This window comes from Abramis brama (assembly GCF_963993115.1).
Source record: "Abramis brama genome assembly, chromosome: 1".
NCBI lineage: Eukaryota > Metazoa > Chordata > Actinopteri > Cypriniformes > Leuciscidae > Abramis > Abramis brama.
In genome coordinates, this window is record NC_139963.1 from 69,040,824 (window position 1) to 69,058,805 (window position 17,982).

Genomic DNA, 17,982 nt, shown 5'->3' on the forward strand with positions numbered 1-17,982 from the left:
GTTCTTTGCCGAGGCTGCCGTGCCGGGACGTGGGTTGGAGACAGACGCGTGCGACTGGGAGGGATATTTTGTTGGGGTTTTCCCCTTAAAGTTTGGCGGCTGCCATCGATTTCCTTGAATTCGTGAACCCACGTCCGGTAGCGGGTAAGGAAGCCAGCAGTACACTCTCATTTTTAATGTTATTGATGTGTGTTTTGGTAGTGCTATGTTCCCCGGGGAGGCCTTAATTTATGTGTGTGACTACCGGTCCCCCGGCGCTACCTCCCATATGACTCTTATTCTGTATAGCTATTGACGACGGCTATGTATTTAGCGTGAGTGGTATTGATGGTATGTCGATATTTGGTGTGTATTTATTGGTGTGGTATTTAAGTGATTTATATGATTTTATATGAGGTTTGCAGTGCAGTGAAATTATGTGTGTTATGGGTGATCACATGAATTGATTTAATGCATGTATTTAACAACCTTGGTAACCTCGTGCTGAGTATATTGTCCTGTCTGATTGATGCTTTATTTCTCTTTAAGCTTATTGATTAAATGTTATCATTAATTACAAATACATGATTAGAATTGTACCTGTCATTGCATTAACCTGCTGTCCCCCCTGGGTTTTTAATACTATGCTTGTCCAAAAATAAAATTGTTATATTTATATCTAAGAAATTGTGTACTTGAGTGTTTTCCTTGTTTATTGAGCCACAGTAAATCATTGGTCCAGTTGAGAACCTGTAGATCACTCTATTGCAGTGGGGTGGTTACAATAGCAACAGCGCCCGAGACCCGCCCACAAAGTTACTTGCGTTTCGTGCTTGATACTTGCGTTTCAGATCGTTAAAATAGGGCCCTTAAAGGGGCTATATGCTTTTTTCTGAAATTTAAACTCGCGACTGACACCTGTGGCCAATAAACGGAACTGCTCTTCCTTTCTGCTCGCTCTCGTACGTGCACACTTCACAAGTCATCCGCTGCAAAGAAGTCAACATTATGTTTACAGAGGTAAGAACAGTCAAATACATATATTGTTTGAGAAACTAAGTTTGTTTCAGAGTGATCTGAAACGTTTAACATGAACGCGCTTGACGTCACATCCGCAGACAGCGCGCGAAAAATCCGACCCGACAGAAAATAGGAAAAATAGGATACAGGCTTATAGGTGCACCCACTGTGAGCTGACAAGGTGTCAGTATGCTCATCAGGAGATGTTTGAGTCATACATGGTCAAATAAAAAGGCTATTGTTGCGTTTATTTTGGGGAAACAGTTGCATATAGCCCCTTTAATGTCTTAAACTGTGTTTTCACTAGTTTGGATATTTATATCCGCTGCAGAGCTGATAGTTACGGCCTGTTCAAATGAACGCTGGACAAGTCATTGGCTCGGCCGATATAAGTGATTATTTCGAATTCCCTATAAATTAATAAATAATTCCCTTTAGGCTCAATTGACCTGTTTGACCCTTACACCCTTTCAGGGGGTGCTTAATAAACTGGTAAACTTTATATCTGTAAAACAACTCTGATGTAATACACGACTCTGACTCTGACTGTAATAAAGTGCGCATTACTGTCGTGATCAGTAACGTTAGGCCTATCACTCCGGAGACTGTAAGCTGGATCACAGACAGTACAGATCCATCCTCGAGTAATAACAAGAGTAAATGAAGACTGCCATGTTCATTCTTACACTTTTTATTTTTTATATAAAATCCACTATATCACATAAACTCAATGCAAATTCTGCCTCCAGTAAGTCTGGGAAGGTGATCAATGCAAATTCCCATCGTTAGCATATGTTTCCATGTGAAAGAAGTTTCTGTCTATATAATGAAATGCAACAGAGGATCAGCGTGATTCTGTAACCCAGATCAGCCCGTGATGTTGAGTTTACGCAAAACACTTCATGTATTTTATAATGTAAAGGTATTGCATCCTCTCTCTTTATTCCAGAGCATTTGATGTTTTGTATCTATTATCTTTGAACTGAGTATGTACCTGACATAATAAATTGTAAACATTTGATTTATTCTAATCGAATCCGAAATTATTTTCAGTAAAGAGTTAAAAGGAATAGTCAAACATTCGCTCACATTTAATGATGGACAGATATCATTAAAACCTTTTCACTTATGGAGTCAGATGAAACCCTCCACTGGGCCGATTGAGCGTGGGCCACAACAGTAAATGTTGAAACGAAGTGTTATATGCATTTCTGTGAAAAGGGAGAGATGTTGAGTTGTGTTTTTACATGTTTGAGCGTTTCTGTAGTTTCTGTGGCTGAATCAAAACTTGAGTAAGAATAAGTGAACACAATTTCCATGTACAAGCTCCTCTCTTTTCCAGCAAGGCAGTGCTGGTGCCGGTTCGGAGCCGGTGCCTACTCGTGAACCAGTTCTTTGTGTTTCGACAGCCGAATAACCGGTTCTCGGCCAGGAAAATTGGTTCCAAAGAGACACCAACTCTTTGCTGGACTAGAACCGTTTTTTAACCACGTCATGCTTACGTCGGGGGCTGGGGCCGGGGTTATTGTTGAACTTCTTATCGAAAGTAACCTCCGTCTATAGTAATCCAGACGAGCAGCACAAATGTGTTTTAAACGTCTTCTTCTGACCCCAATATAGGATCGCAAACCCAGAAGAAACATTTGCAGAAAGACAATGTAGTCCGCCATTGTAATTGTTATGCATGAAGTTGGGAAAGCTAAGACGTACGGCAACGTAGGCATACACAGTGACAGAACGATGTTGTTCGCTATAGTCAGTGTAAAGACAAACAGGTTCTGAGAAGGTTTGCCAGTTGAACCAGCACCAGTTCTTTTTTGGTGGAAAAGGGGTAAATGAGCACAAAAACAAACCAAACTAGTGAATAAACAACATTCAAAACATGAACAGCAGCTTCATTTACATTTATTAAATCAAATCTCAAGCAATCGATCACAGAGCCAGTGATATTCCTACATAAAGACAGATTTATTAGAAAGCTACAGAAACCAGGCTAAAGCAGAGAAATGCAGTGTAGCGCTACACACAAAATAAAATACCTCGTTTTTAAGTCACGGTTCACAGTGGGAAAAAGAAACAAAACAAAACGAAAAATTACTGAACAAACGATGGCTCTGTCTCTAAATAAAGTCTGTCAGTACTTCTGCAACCAACTAATACAAAACATAAACATTTTGTTTAATTAATTTCCATTAAGGTACAGCATTTAGAAAATGAACTGTACTTGTGTTCACAATAGCAGCCTTCAGTTTTCAGTTCTAGCTTGTACTGAGATTTATTATCTTCATGTTTTGTTCTCCAGAAATCATGATCTTGGGGTTGTTTGCAGAAGGCAGATCTGCCGGCGCTCACCGATTCAAGCTGATCTCCCCATTCAATCCTGATCTCCATTACATCAGCTTTTCAAAATGCTCCTCTCTAGGAGTTTATTGTCAGCGAATGGCTTTTCTGAGGTAAATGTGACGTTATATGACATATCAGATTATTAATTACAGATTATTGTTGAATTATTGTACGGTTGAAACACTGATTGATGGATTACATGAGACAAGATTGATTTCAGTATCTTTCAACATTCCTTCTGATGTTCATTCGGTGAATGAGGATCATCAGATCCGACCTCCAGATCCCTGTGTGAAACAGATTCAGATTAATCTTCATCAGCTGTACGTTACATCATCATCATCTGTCTCATCTCTGAGATGATCATGTGACGAAGAGAAATAAGTCTTTCTCTCAGTTTGATTCACTCACCTGTTGTCTGGATCATCATCAGTCTGACAGATGAACCTCTGAAAACATCTGACAACACACTGACACTTATTATACACACTATTATTATATGAGGTCAAATCATGAGTTATATTTTCACCTCTTTGTTTCTTCCACCAAAATCTATACAAATATGAATTCATACTCTAGAAAGCTGTTCTACTAAAGTGACAGAATCATAAAATAATCTGATCAAATGAAAGTAAATGTGATTGACGATGACCTGAGCTCTTGTGAACTAGTGTCAGATATAAAGACTGAAGTACGACGTTATAAGATCAGTCTGGACTCACCTGAAGATCCTTTTACGCAGTATAAAACAGATGAAGATGATGAAGATGAAGAGAGCAAACACCCACCACAACTGATCTATACAAGTGATCAAATATCAGATCATCTAATCTATAATGATAAATCAATATTAAGAGTTGATGTTTAAAGCTCTTGATGTTTTACCTGAGATCTGGAGAGACGGAGTCACTTCATTCACATCTTTAAAACACACAACGATCACAAATATCAGACAATATGACAGAAAACATTCACACTGGATTGAGTCTGAATCAGATCTGAATCAGTGTTTTATTAGTGAATTAGACACACGTTTATCAGCTGAAACTCACCTGAGTTTGGAGTCGCTGCAGTTTCATTCCTCACTGAAAAACACATTCACAATCATCAAGATTCACTTACAGAAGATTCAGTTCAACACACAGTTTAGTCTGATTCAGGACACACTGATGTTTTACGCAAGAGTCTCTCTCACCTCTGAACAGGGTCTCCATACTGAACTGAAATGAAAGAAACAAAGCCTTAAAGCAGCATTTATAGAGTTAAGCAGCATTAAGGATTAAATATGAATTATTGTTTGTTTAATGTTCTGATGAACTGCAAGTCTAATGATTCATAATTAAATCAAAATAACATTATCATAATTTCTGTGTGTTTAAATAGAGTGGTGCAGGTATGACGTTACTAGGATTAGTCTTCCTAGAATTGTCCGGGAAGCAGACACAATCTGTCAGTTTAAATCTAGTCTAAAAACACATCTCTTTAACCTGGCATTCACAACGCATGATGTAGTCAGCCGGATCCAGGCCGTATCCAGACCTGGGGCCTCATTTATAAAACTTTGCGTAGGATTTGCGTCATAAGTGGCGTACGGATGAAACATAAGACATGCGTACGCACAGAAATATTCGGATTTATAAAACCGTGCGCACATCCTACGCAGTTTTCTCTTAATAAATCACAATCAATTACAAATGTAGCGCAGCTTTTGCGGCTTCATGTCACGCCCATAGTTGCCCATAAATAGTCCGTGAAACGCCCACAAGTTAATATTCATCGATTGCGAAATCATGGCAAACACACACAGAGAGGAAAACCAAGAGCGCATGATAAGCCATTGTGCGTCATTACGCATTGTGATGGCATCGTGGCATTTTATTACCATCCATTTGACTGCATCTGACAAGCTACAGATGTGTTATGAGGATGAATTGCATAACATGCCAATATTATTGCAGAACATATTTATATCTTTTTGCAAATATGTGTTAATTTGCATTTCTGTTCTAATCTTCATTTGATTTTGTTTGTTTTACACTGCAGATCGATCAAACGGGTGTTCGTGTTGGCTGTTAATTGTAAGACTTGCTTTGTGAAGTCTTCATGTTATTTATGAGAGGCAGTAGGCTATTGCCATTTATTTTACACAACGATCTACAGTTTCACACACTTTCACGTGTTTCTTCCATCTGCCGACGGTGTCGCCATTTCTCATTTCACCCGTTTTTGTGCGTACGCCTGGGTCAGACCTTGCGTGAAGGACCGCACATTTTCCCGTCAAGTTTGCTTTTTATAAACAATAATTATTGCGTAGAGAGCGGCGTACGCCTTCTTTTGTGCGTACGCAACGTTTATAAATGAGGCCCCAGATGTCTAGACACGACCACAACATTTATCCACCGCACAGGAAGTTTCTTCATTTCACCTATCAAGGCACATGTTACGAATTCACGGATGTGCGGAGGCGGGCTTGGCTCATCTTAGAATGTCAGGTCTGCAGATTTTGACATATACTGTGGTGAGCAGGACGAGGCCGAGGGCCGTGAGAGAGTGGCACGAGGCCGGTGGTGTGATTACTGATGAGCGACTCCTGCGCACCGGTCTCGTATCTCTCACGGAGGAGCGGAAGCATAAAGGAGGAGCGGCGACAGTGAAGAGGGAGAGAGGAACTGGCCTGAGTTTTATGTGATGTTTTGTTCCTGTTTTGTGTGGCCAGCAGTCGTCCGCGAGGGGCTTCTGGCTTATACTTTCGTTTTTGTATTGGTTATTTATTAAAATATATGAATGTTCGCCGGTTCCCGCCTCCTTCTTCCCATAACAACGAACCTCGTTACACATACGATTGGCTTATTTTCGCCGAACTGAAGGGTAAAGTTTGGCTAGGACACCGGCCGTGTGCTTACGCATATCACATCTCTCTGGTGGAGATAATCCCTCTGTTTTATGCCCAGCCGTGGCGCCTCCCCCTCCGCACAGACCTATTGTCCCAAGCGAACGGGGAGATTTATCACCCACCCCAGGGTGGCCCTCCATGGGTCTGGCCCGTGACAGGACAAACCTAGGCTCACTGGGGCTTGCCCCACGTGTGGTTGCTACTATACTGAATGCCAGGGCCGTTTCTACACGGTCCTTATATGGTTGTAAGCGGCAAGTGTTTGAAGGGTGCTCAGTTTCTGATATTTTGTGTTTCCTTCAAGACCTTATGGAAATGGACAGGTTTTTTCCCACAATTAAAGTCTACCTGGTGGCGATTTCTGAGAACTGTTCCTGAGTGGGACCTGCCTTGGCATCAGCTAAATGTGTCAGTGAGCTACATGTACTCTCAGTTCACTCCTCGTGCACTAAATTATCTCTTAGTGGAGGTTTTCCAAAAGCCTTATCCGGCTTATATGCCAAAATGCTTCCCTGAGTTCACATTGGAGGTGTTAGAGCTGTCCGCTTTTCACCCTCCACCTTTCTCCTCCGTGGAGGATCAGAGGCTGAATGCTCTGTGTCTGGCTTCTCCCCAGATGTTTGTGCTTTACTACCGGCTGGATGTCACCAGAAGCTCGGTAGCACATTGTGTTTTGGGGGTGGGGCCTTCTTAGCCCTTCCCTGCAACCCTCCTTTTTCCTTTCCAATTACACATTGGAGTAAAGGAACAGGGCCGGCAGGCCATGCACATTCCTGTCACCAAGCATGCATTTAAATTCCTGCCTGTGTGTGTGTGTGTGTGTGTGTGTGTGTGTGTGTGTGTGTGTGTAAATATATATAAATCACAGATGAACACTTTATGCCCAGCTGCACTACTTCCTGAACTTCAGCCAGCTCCTTTGTTTCCTGTCTGCCATTATTGGACAAACTGATCAATAGATAGATAGATAGATTCAACGTCACCATCAGCTTCCAACAACTCTTTCAGTTTTGATCTAAAAACATTTACAGTTAAGTGTATAAGAGCATGATTATAAGCATAACTGTCATGATTCATGTCTGTCTACTATGTTTAATGCCTATTAGTCTCCCCAGGTGTCTCTGGTTAACCACGCCCCCTTGTTATCTTGTTTAGCTTGTTTGCCTCTTGTACTTACGTCGTGGAATAAAACGTGAAAGTTTTCAGCCATTTTACCAAAACTCCATTCAAAAAACCCAATGACTTCGGGAAAATAAAAAATGCAAGTGCTAAAATGCAACTCGCTTCCGCGGCTTGGCCTACAGAGAGATGTCATACCTGAACCACTCTATATGAAAAGTTAACAGATGAATGTTGAGAGAGAGAGTTGATTTACTCCACTAGAATGACACTGAATCTCATGATGAAGCTCCTCCACACAGCGAGACGTGACGAGACGATCAGATGAGACTGAAATAACAGGATCACTCAGTGTTTCAGGATCTGATGGATCTGCTATCAGACGCCCGTCCTGAACACACCAAAAACAAGAAGATCAAGAGTGAGTGTGTATGTGTGAGTGAGTATGTATAATGGTGTAGTTTGAGGACAGAAACACACACACACACACCTCTGAATACCAGCTCTGATCACAGTCGGGAATATTGGTTTGATTCAGTATATTAGACTGAAGTCTGTATTCAAACCCGCCGTCGGTCTGAATCTCTGCACATGTTTTATTGATTCTGTTCATGTTTCAGTGCTGAAAACAGGAGAGAAATGTTTTAAAGAACCAAATGACTGCAGTTTATTAATATTGTGTTGTAGAACAAACATTTTAAATATACGTGGAAAATGTGAAGTGAAGTGCATTTAAACCAGTGAAAATTACCCCTTAAAATATGAAGTTTTCAACAAATAACCTTAATTTCAATATTTTCCTCTCAGGAAGCATCACATTTCAGAAGAAACTCATATAAATTGTAACAAAACAATGACATGCAGAAATGACATTATTTGAATATGTAGGGCACAAGAGGGCGCTATTGTCACTGATGAAATAAGGAAAGTGAAAGTAAGAGTTGACGTTACTGCAAAATCTGGGAAAACATTAATAATAATAAAAAAAATGCAAATACAAACTCCTATTTGTGTAACAAATTAGTCAAATTATTCAATACTAAATATTCATAATAAATTGTCTAGTCTGAAAGATTTTTAATTGGGCAACAAATGTAGCCAAATAGATACAGTAGAAAAAAATAGGCTACTAGTTTGCTTTATCTTATAGTATCTTATAGAGATTATGTTTTATTGCACAAAACTATCAAAGTATAAATGGTCGATGCAGAGCATAAAGTGCAGAGTTGTAACTTTACCAAAACTGTATAACTTTATGCCTGTCGTGTCGTTGTTTGGATAGGCTGAATTGATTATGACAGTTGAGAGTTCATGTGACTGTGTGAAAATAAATCGAGCGTCAGTCAGTGAGATCTGAGTGAAAAACTTATATAACATAAAAACATATAAAATAAACATTTTAACCACGAATGGATAGAAAACTAAAACATTTTCTTCCGGAAACTCGCTGGGCTTCAGCGCGTGTTATATAGGCTATGACATCATGTGTAGTGATGTGCATTTTACCAGTGAAAATTACCCCTTAAAATATGAAGTTTTCAACAAATAACCTTAATTTCAATATTTTCCTCTCAGGAAGCATCACATTTCAGAAGAAACTAAATAAATTATAAATTGTAACAAAACAATGACATGCAGAAATGACATTTGAATATGTAGGGCACAAGAGGGCGCTATTGTCACTGATGAAATAATGAAAGTGAAAGTAAGTGTTGACATTACTGCAAAATTAACAATAAAAAAAATGCAAATAAAAACTCCAATTTGTGTAACAAATTAGTCAAAATATTCATAATAAATATTCATAATAAATAGTCTAGTCTAAATGCTGCTGTTATTTTCAGCGTGAGCCGCTTTACAAACGGCGCCCCATAGTAGCCAGAGGATTCGGGGCCCCCTGTAATAGCTAATATTGATGTGACTCGCTCTATAACCTACGTAAAATGTCTCTTTTGACTCGATTCTGCAAACGGCTGTGAAGTAAATAAGCGATTCTTCACAACACACTGTGATTTAGATTTAAATGTAACATTTAGATTTAACATTTAGATTTAGATTTAGCATTTAGATTTAACATTTAACATTTAGGTGTAACATTTAATATTTAGATTTAACTATTTAAAATATCTCTAAGTTGACCCATATTGTTATAAATGTGCTAAAAAGTGACCGTCAAAAATTCATACCAGTTTTTTAAACATTGTTTGAAGCTAAATGTGACAAAATGTTGCTGTTATTTTCAGCGTGAGCCGCTTTACAAACGGCGCCCCATAGCCCTGGTAGCACCCTATATATTTCCACACATGCTAGCATGACGAAACTTAGTGTTTTTACTAGTTGCCATATCAACACTAGTAGCCTAACGAGAAAAAAAATGCGCCAAAATTCTGAAATAGTTGATATCACTGAACATTTGTCTTACTATGTTACTTTTTTATCTCTATTTTTGGTGTTTATTTTAAATTAGACAAATCTGATATTATGTTAATCTCCAATATGTTATTTAACTAGCATGATATTATGATATTCTACTTTTATGAATTCTATTGAGAAAACATGAGGAAACAGGTTTGAAAAAGACTGTTCAGAAATGATTAATTATTATTATGTTTTGAACTATGCTGTATAGCTGTTTTTCTTTATTGGGAAAATATTTTAGTTTGTTTTGTATATTTTTTGTTTCGATCATACAGCATTTTAATCTGTCATATGGTCATGTTATAAAGTTCTCCACCTATAGGGCATGTTGTCACATTTCACTTACATTCTTTCGGGGTATATCAATAATAAAATATTCACTGTATTAATAAAACAAAACCACATAATTGTACTAAACATGTTAAATTAATGTGGTGAAAAATAAACACTCTGAACCCTAGATTTACACTTTTAGAACCTGACTTCATCCAATACTCTGATTTTTGTTTTAGAAAGGAATGCAAATTAGTGCATAATTAATTAGATAACGCATAGTTTGCATATATAAATATTTCAGAAAACTTGTAATGCAAAAAAATGTTTGCAATTATCAATGTAATCAATCAACTGTTGAAGTCTGGTGATATATATATATATATATATATATATATATATTTACCCTATTCACCTGGGGTGTTTCCTTCACACAGATCAAACTCTGCGCATGTGCAATGTTATGAATGAGCTTCAGAACTGACATTGACACACACTGTAATAAAGTCAGGATTTTGTGACAGCATCATTTCATATCAAGCATCAGAGAAATAGACACCCAAACATCAGTTCACATGTATGAAACACAGCTGATACCTGAAGCGAGTGAGTGACGGAAGATGAAGAGCAGAACCAAACTCCTCCTGTTGATGCTGGATGTGGAGAATCAGCTTTAATGAGCAGAAAAACATGAATGAACTGGACCAGATGAACAGCTTTATGAGCAGAAACACACGAGAAACCAGTGAGGAATGATGAACTGGACCAGAAGTAAATAGGGGAGACCGGGGACAGTTGCAACACTTTTTGCATTTCTCTCAGTTACTCAGAGACTATTTGGACTAGACCAACCAAATTTGTATTTATTAAACATGCATCTGTCTGCTAATTACCCATACCATTTAAAGATGATTACATATGACATATCGTTCACAGTATTTATTTGAATGGAGGAAGCCAGATGAAAATTGCATGTTAGAAATACCTTAAATTTCACTAATTAACTTTAGCTTTTTGTCTCAGTGAGCCGAGAATTCTGAAAATATTAACTGTTTTAGGCCTACTATAATATTATAGTATTATTTATTTATACAGTAATATTATTGTAACCTATTATTTATTTAGTCATATTTATCAAATAACAGTTATTGAGTTTTGTGTGTAGAACATAGGCCTACATAGATTCAGTGTGCAGGAATTACAGATGCTATTCAATCTCTCCATATTTCAGTGTCAGACAGGAAGAACTGAACACTTTGCAATGCAACAAACTTTTATTAAACATGCAATTTATAACTTGTTGCAACCGTCCTCAACCCTATCAGCCATGACAGAACATCATATTCCTGCTAGACACACTGACTCTGACACATGCTAACCATGTCACTTAGAAGTCAACACAACAATTATTCAAACTAAGTAAGTTTTGATTAATTCATACAAAATGTCAGGACAGCATGACAAAAATATATCTCATGAAAAATGTTTTTACTTTCATACCTCCAAAAACAAGTTTTATTCAATAAATGCAGCAGCAGATGTAGAATACGTCTTATGTCCTCTTGGTGGTGGGGTGGGGTGGGGTGGGGGGAGGGTGTCTAACTGTGCATGTGTAGTGTGAGTCTCATCACTCTAGCTTGTTTCTGATTGGAAATCACATGTTGCAACTATCCCTGGTCTCTCCAATAGAGGAGCGATGCAGAAACAACCCAGAAGAATAAGTGCATGAGTGCCTCTTTGATCTAGTGTTTTCTCTCTAGCTGTATGACTGTTTCCTTTGAGCCATATAGGGCCGACCACCCCTCTGTATCTGCATTAAATGGTTTGGTCCTGCCTTAGCGTGCCCGGTGTTTAGTTGTGGTTGCAGACAGTCAGTCGATGCGCCAGAAACACAGAGACCACAATGTTGCATAGTAAAAGATCTGGTTTTCAAAAAAGGAAAGAGAGAAAAGAGAGAGAGGAAAGACAAAAGAAAGGGTGCCAATCAGTAACCCAGTTTTTCCCCAAGAAAGGTGGGTAGCCTTTAGTCTGTGAGTGGTATTAACCTGTTGTCCATAGTGAAATAAGCTAGCTAGCTGCAGGCTAGTGTTAGCCTATATTTCATCAACATTTAATCAGTGCAGGGAAACGTTTAGCAAGATATTCATATTAAATCCTTATCCCTGCCCCTTTTAGCAGACTTAACAACAGAGGAGTCAGCAGCACCCCAGTCCCCCCACCCAGATTTACCAGCTGACATTCACGACAAGACGGTTGAAGACCTGCGTACATTCTCGTTATCACGCTCCAAGAGAATCTGTCGCTCGTTTGCGCTCGGTTCCCCTGGATCCAGTCTCGAAGGTCCTGTTTCAGCCTCTCCCATAAACACAGCCACGCTTCTATTTCTGTACACAAATGACATCTGCACATAAACCCCTCAATAACTCACTAAAAGCCGTCCAATTTGTTCCCAGGATCAGCAGATGCCAGAGGTGCGGGTTAACTGCCACCTCTATCCTATGCTTTTGACCCCTAAATTGAATCACAGCTGACATTAATGGATAATTCACCACGTCCCCGTGCACACACCTTACCCGAACCTTGCAGCTCATATCCAATGCCTCAGGTTGAATCAGGCTTTGGTGGATTGAGGTTTGGTTACAGCCTGAGTCCACCAGAGTCTGATAGGTACCCCCCTTAATACTCACAGGTATTTGGTACCGGTCAGCCTGATCGTGGGCAGCCTGTTGGACGTCTGGGACCCGGATCATTGTCCCTATATCCATCACGGGACATCTATCAATGAAATTATCCGGGTCCCCACAACGCCAGCAGGCCGGCCCAGGCCTCCCCGCCGCCCTAGTGGCAGGAAGTGGGCCAAAGGATTGGCGTGGAGAGAGAGGGGAAACATGAGGAGAAGCTTTCGCTCCGGCGGATGCGAACCCCCTGGGTTGCCCCCGTATGTCCCCTGCCTGGTCCGGCGACATCCCACTCCGGCCCCGGGGTGGGCCTCTGAAGGGTCCTGGCGGACGGGACCTGGGGAGCGGGATAGGTCGAGGGGAGGGTGTAGAGAAGGGGGAAGCTGAAAAAGAAGAAGGGAGAGAAACATTAAGGAGGGTATCGCCAACCCTGGAGCATGCCACCAGCGTATCCTCCACCAGATGGATGGCCGAGTCCAGCGACGTCGGTCGGTGGCACTGGACCCACTCTGCTGTCCTCTTCGGTAGATGAGCGATAAACTGCTCCAGGACCACACGGTCGATGATTTTCTCAGCGTCGCTTCCCTCGGCCAGTAACCACTTGCGGCAAGAGTACCGGAGCTGTTGGGCCATCACAAAGGGCCGGCCGTTGTCACCCAGATCCAGTGACCGAAATCGCTGGCGATGTTGCTCTGGGCTCCGGCCGACCTGCTGCAGGATGGCCCTCTTGAGGTCGTCGAAGACCAGAAGGTTTGGGAACGGCAGTTGTTGGGCGCCTGCCTGCGCCTCCCGGACAGCAGTGGGATGAGGCGCACCGGCCATTGCTCCTTCGGCCACCCACCTGCCTCTGCTGCTTTCTCAAAGAGGACCAGGAAGACCTCCGGGTCATCCTGGGACCCCATCTTGTTCATAGACAGGTGGGGGAGCTCGACCGGTGGCGGTGTGGCTTCGGTCCGAACCTCCCGATCCATCCAGCTCCGGAACCTCTCGCGGTCCTCTCACTGGCCCTGGACGAGGAGCTCAAAACGACGTTCCATGTCGCTCCTCATACCCACCAGGGCCTGATGCTGCTCGTGGTGGAGGGCCGAGAGGGATGTTATGACATCCGCAAGTGGAGACGTTGACGGCGTCGGCTGGCTGGCAGCAGCTTCCTTCTTCCTTCCCAGGTCTTAAATACACACAAGACTAATGACTAGACAAGGGACACCTGTGAACAATGAAACAATGAACCAATGACAACATGACACATCAGACAAGGGAACACATGGCAGGATCACATGACGTACAAGGGATCACATGACAGACAAGGAAACATGATGTGAACAAACCCAAAAACAAAACCGTGACACCCAGCCATTGGGTTAAATTTTTGTCCATAATAATTAACCCAAATTGGGGTTAAAACAATCCAAAAAAGTTTAGCCTGTACAATACACATTCAAACCCATATACGTTTTACATATATTATGCTGTTAGACACATTTTACATGGTGTCAATGAATTTCTATTACACAAGGAAAATAGTTATTTTGGAGTAAAAATTCTAACTAATTTACACAATTTCTTGTCAGTGAGCAGAAGCATCCTGTGTGCAGCAGTCATGTCACTACTACATTAAATTGAGCAGGTTCAGTTGAGAGAAAACATTCTCCGTTTCGATAATGATGATTCAATACATTTCATCTGTAGGTGTAGGTCATGACCTTAAGAGAGATTTTATCCTGGTTCTGTCCAGAATGAGTCCCTTACAACTAAACAACTAAAGAGCCACATTTCCATCTAGAATTGAGGGTTTATAACTTGATAACTTGCATAAAACTGAACATCATTATGAGTTTTCTAAATCTTTTTATGGTGTTGCTGAACATTATGAGAACATACTAATACATTCAAATTTTGACAGAAAATGCATCAGTCACTGATCAGGGTTAGGGGAAAATATGTCAGATGTTTGGCACAATATGAATAAAGATAAAAAGACTTTGGGAAATGTATGAATATTTTTTTTAAAAGTGCTAGAATAGACATTGTGGATTTCATATGCAGAATGAACAAGTGAAATGAATATAGTTTACGTCACAGATATAAATAAAGGTCTTCGCTCATCAATGAATTCTCAACATATTTCATACAAAAATGATTCAGTGGATGTTTCTTCTAAGGCCTCGCTAGTTTTCCTCCAACGCTACGCTACACAAATATAAGCGCTTGTGTCATGTTTACATCCTGTCATAGCACTCGTGGTTGAAAATCTGGAAAATGACTAAGTAGTATTAATAATGGAGTGGAACTGAATATCCCAATTCTGCCCACGCGTTCTCAAGCTTTTGTTCCTTTGAAGGCGACGATAACATTGTTTGTTTACATTGGCAGAGACGGATGACACTTTCCCCTCCATGTCTACCCAAAACTAGACACAGTGAGTGAGTGCAGTGCACGCTCACAGAAAGAGTTTACTCATCACCTCGGCTTCCTGTTGGGGGAAAGCACCAGCGTGCAGGTTCCTGCTCACAGTCTTACCACTTCAAAGAGCTCCGGCCCAGTTTATCTATCGCTTGACTTGGCTGAATGAAAGGAAGAGACTGTAGATCTCTCTGGCCTTCGGTTGCTCTGTGATGTGCCAGTCTCAGGGAGGCCGTGCGTTGATAAGTAGCAGTTGTTACAGAAAAAGTAAAAGATACCAATTGGTGAGCGATTAATCATTTTCAGTAAATATGAGTGCATTTGAGAGACAGCTCATTAGTCATTAGTCAGGGTTATCAGGTATATGGGTGGGGGAGGCACATGTCTTCTCAAATGTCAATATAGCCCAGTCAACAGATATATACACTGCATTCTCTCTCTCTCTCTCTGTGTGTGTGTGGTGTGTGTGTATGTGTGCGCCCCAAGTTGTTCTGCTGCCTGAAAGTATCATATACACAACAATATTTACTAATCACTTCACTTACTTTTTAATTACTTTTAATTAGACTTAGATGTATAATAAGTATAAGTAAATAAGTGAAGGGATAAATCAATCAGTTATTATAGATAAAATATGAAAATATTGTGTTATAAGGTGAAAAACAGTAAATAACAATAAACATATCATATTATGATGTGAAATTAATCCCTATGCTGCAGTAATGTTAAAAACCGAAGTTTGAAGAACTTGTGGATGACCTCATGCATGTGTGTATGAAGAGGGCAGAGTCTGAAAAGCACAGAAAATGCCATACAGTCGATGGAAATCACATTTACCTGTTGTGGAAGACCTTGACGTGTGGGATGTGGGAGAATTTAATTCAGAATATTACTTCTAATGATGACTGATACTAGATCCATGCCTGAGTTGTGACTTGCCTACCCGGTTGTGCATTAAATTGTAGTTTCTTATAACAGTATGTTATTATTATTATTTATTTAATTTAATCTGAGCAGGCGTCCAGGGCGGAGCAGACCATGTAGATGACCAGGAGCTGAACCTGACATTCAGGAGGCCAGTGCGTAACCTGTCGGCCATCTTGTCTGGGGACACAGCCGTAGAGTCAGCCATCTTGTCTGGAGACCGCGAGGACGGCCTCCGGGACGACAGCAGGCTGCTCGGGGATGGCCTCCAGGACGACAGCAGGCTGCTCGGGGATGGCCTCCAGGACGACAGCAGGCTGCTCGGGGATGGCCTCCAGGACGACAGCAGGCTGCTCGGGGATGGCCTCCAGGACGACAGCAGGCTGCTCGGGGATGGCCTCCTGGAAGACAGCAGGCTGCTCGGGGATGGCCTCCAGGACGACAGCAGGCTGCTCGGGGATGGCCTCCAGGACGACAGCAGGCTGCTCGGGGATGGCCTCCAGGACGACAGCAGGCTGCTCGGGGATGGCCTCCAGGACGACAGCAGGCTGCTCGGGGATGGCCTCCAGGACGACAGCAGGCTGCTCGGGGATGGCCTCCTGGACGACAGCAGGCTGCTCGGGGATGGCCTCCAGGACGACAGCAGGCTGCTCGGGGATGGCCTCCAGGACGACAGCAGGCTGCTCGGGGATGGCCTCCAGGACGACAGCAGGCTGCTCGGGGATGGCCTCCAGGACGACAGCAGGCTGCTCGGGGATGGCCTCCTGGACGACAGCAGGCTGCTCGGGGATGGCCTCCTGGACGACAGCAGGCTGCTCGGGGATGGCCTCCTGGACGACAGCAGGCTGCTCGGGGATGGCCTCCTGGACGACAGCAGGCTGCTCGGGGATGGCCTCCTGGGGATGGCCTCCTGGACGACAGCAGGCTGCTCGGGGATTCGGGGATGGCCTCCGGGATGACAGCAGGCGGCTCAGGGAAGGCCTCCAGTATGACAGCAGCGATCGGCCGGTCGATGGTGGCCATGGTGGCCACGGAGAGCCATCTGTGGCTCAACCTGGCCGACATCGGGGATAAAGAAAAAACCTTTCTCCTCGATTCGCTGGTTTCGCCTGCTGAACTTTTTGGCCCTTCCGTTGAGTTGAAAAGTTCAAGGAGGCGAGGGCGCGCTCAGCTGTTTTCAAAAGCTGTATACCGCTGAGATCCGGGTCCGTGCCCAAACAGGCGGGAAGGCCTGGCCCGTCTTGGTCTGAGGACCATAGAGCCAGTGTCACCTCTCGTGCACCCCCTCCTGACAAACGGAGCAGGATGCAGAGGAGGCACGACTCCCGCAGGAAGCAGGATCTGAGGGAGGATATAAGGTTATTCATGTGCGGATACATTTATGCCGAGGAATGTCCCACGTTTATTATTGTAAACCTGGTTTGCAAACATGCTGTTGACTTCGAAGGCAGATGTAATTGTGATTTGTAGTTTTTATTTTAGTGGTAATACCCTTAAGTAATCACATCTTCACCGTAACAAATCGCAGACCTAAATTATCTAGCAGAGCAAAATTTGAACACACAGCAAATATAAGTGATACTCAGGAATTCTTGAGTTCATAACAATTACAGGCATGGATTATGACAGAATTACAGGTGCAATAATCAAACTTTCTTATCGAGTGGATGAGAAATAACAAATGAACTGCATTCATACTGTACTACTCAAAGCACTTTACAAAGTGCACGCGTCAACTGTAAATTTGTGCAGCATTCACCCATTTGGTCATGTAATCACTAAGGTTCTGCCTTTATTTTTAATAAATCTTTATATGGTCAATTTTTTTATAAGTTGTAAGTTTGTAAAAATTGAGTTTTTAAAAATTGCCCTCACCAGCACCGTGGATGACGAGAGCCTGAAAACCCTGTTCCGGATCGGGGCCACTTTTGA

General features: G+C 42.0%; 1 protein-coding gene across 1 annotated transcript; it reads right to left on the minus strand.

Annotated features, from left to right (window-relative positions):
* Positions 1–2,915: 2,915 nt before the first annotated feature.
* LOC311066279 (uncharacterized protein) lies at positions 2,916–10,698 on the minus strand. The gene is made up of 9 exons (XM_084087356.1): positions 10,643–10,698; positions 7,845–7,976; positions 7,611–7,745; positions 4,538–4,562; positions 4,395–4,427; positions 4,228–4,263; positions 4,065–4,140; positions 3,754–3,801; positions 2,916–3,629 (listed from the first exon to the last, which is right to left on the minus strand). The coding sequence occupies exons 2-9, from the start codon at positions 7,965–7,967 to the stop codon at positions 3,569–3,571; spliced, it is 537 nt and encodes a 178-aa protein (XP_083943482.1). The 5' UTR covers positions 7,968–7,976; positions 10,643–10,698; the 3' UTR covers positions 2,916–3,568.
* Positions 10,699–17,982: the final 7,284 nt, after the last annotated feature.

What these genes read in the sequence shown, in the direction of transcription:
- LOC311066279 (XM_084087356.1), bottom strand. Translation starts at nt 7,967, where the DNA reads ATGAACAGAATCAATAAAACATGTGCAGAGATTCAGACCGACGGCGGG. An exon ending in TATGGAGACCCTGTTCAGAG is followed by an intron (nt 4,428 to 4,537) that starts GTGAGAGAGACT and finishes TGTGTTTTTCAG; the next exon opens with TGAGGAATGAAACTGCAGCG. An exon ending in TCCGTCTCTCCAGATCTCAG is followed by an intron (nt 4,141 to 4,227) that starts GTAAAACATCAA and finishes TCACTTGTATAG; the next exon opens with ATCAGTTGTGGTGGGTGTTT.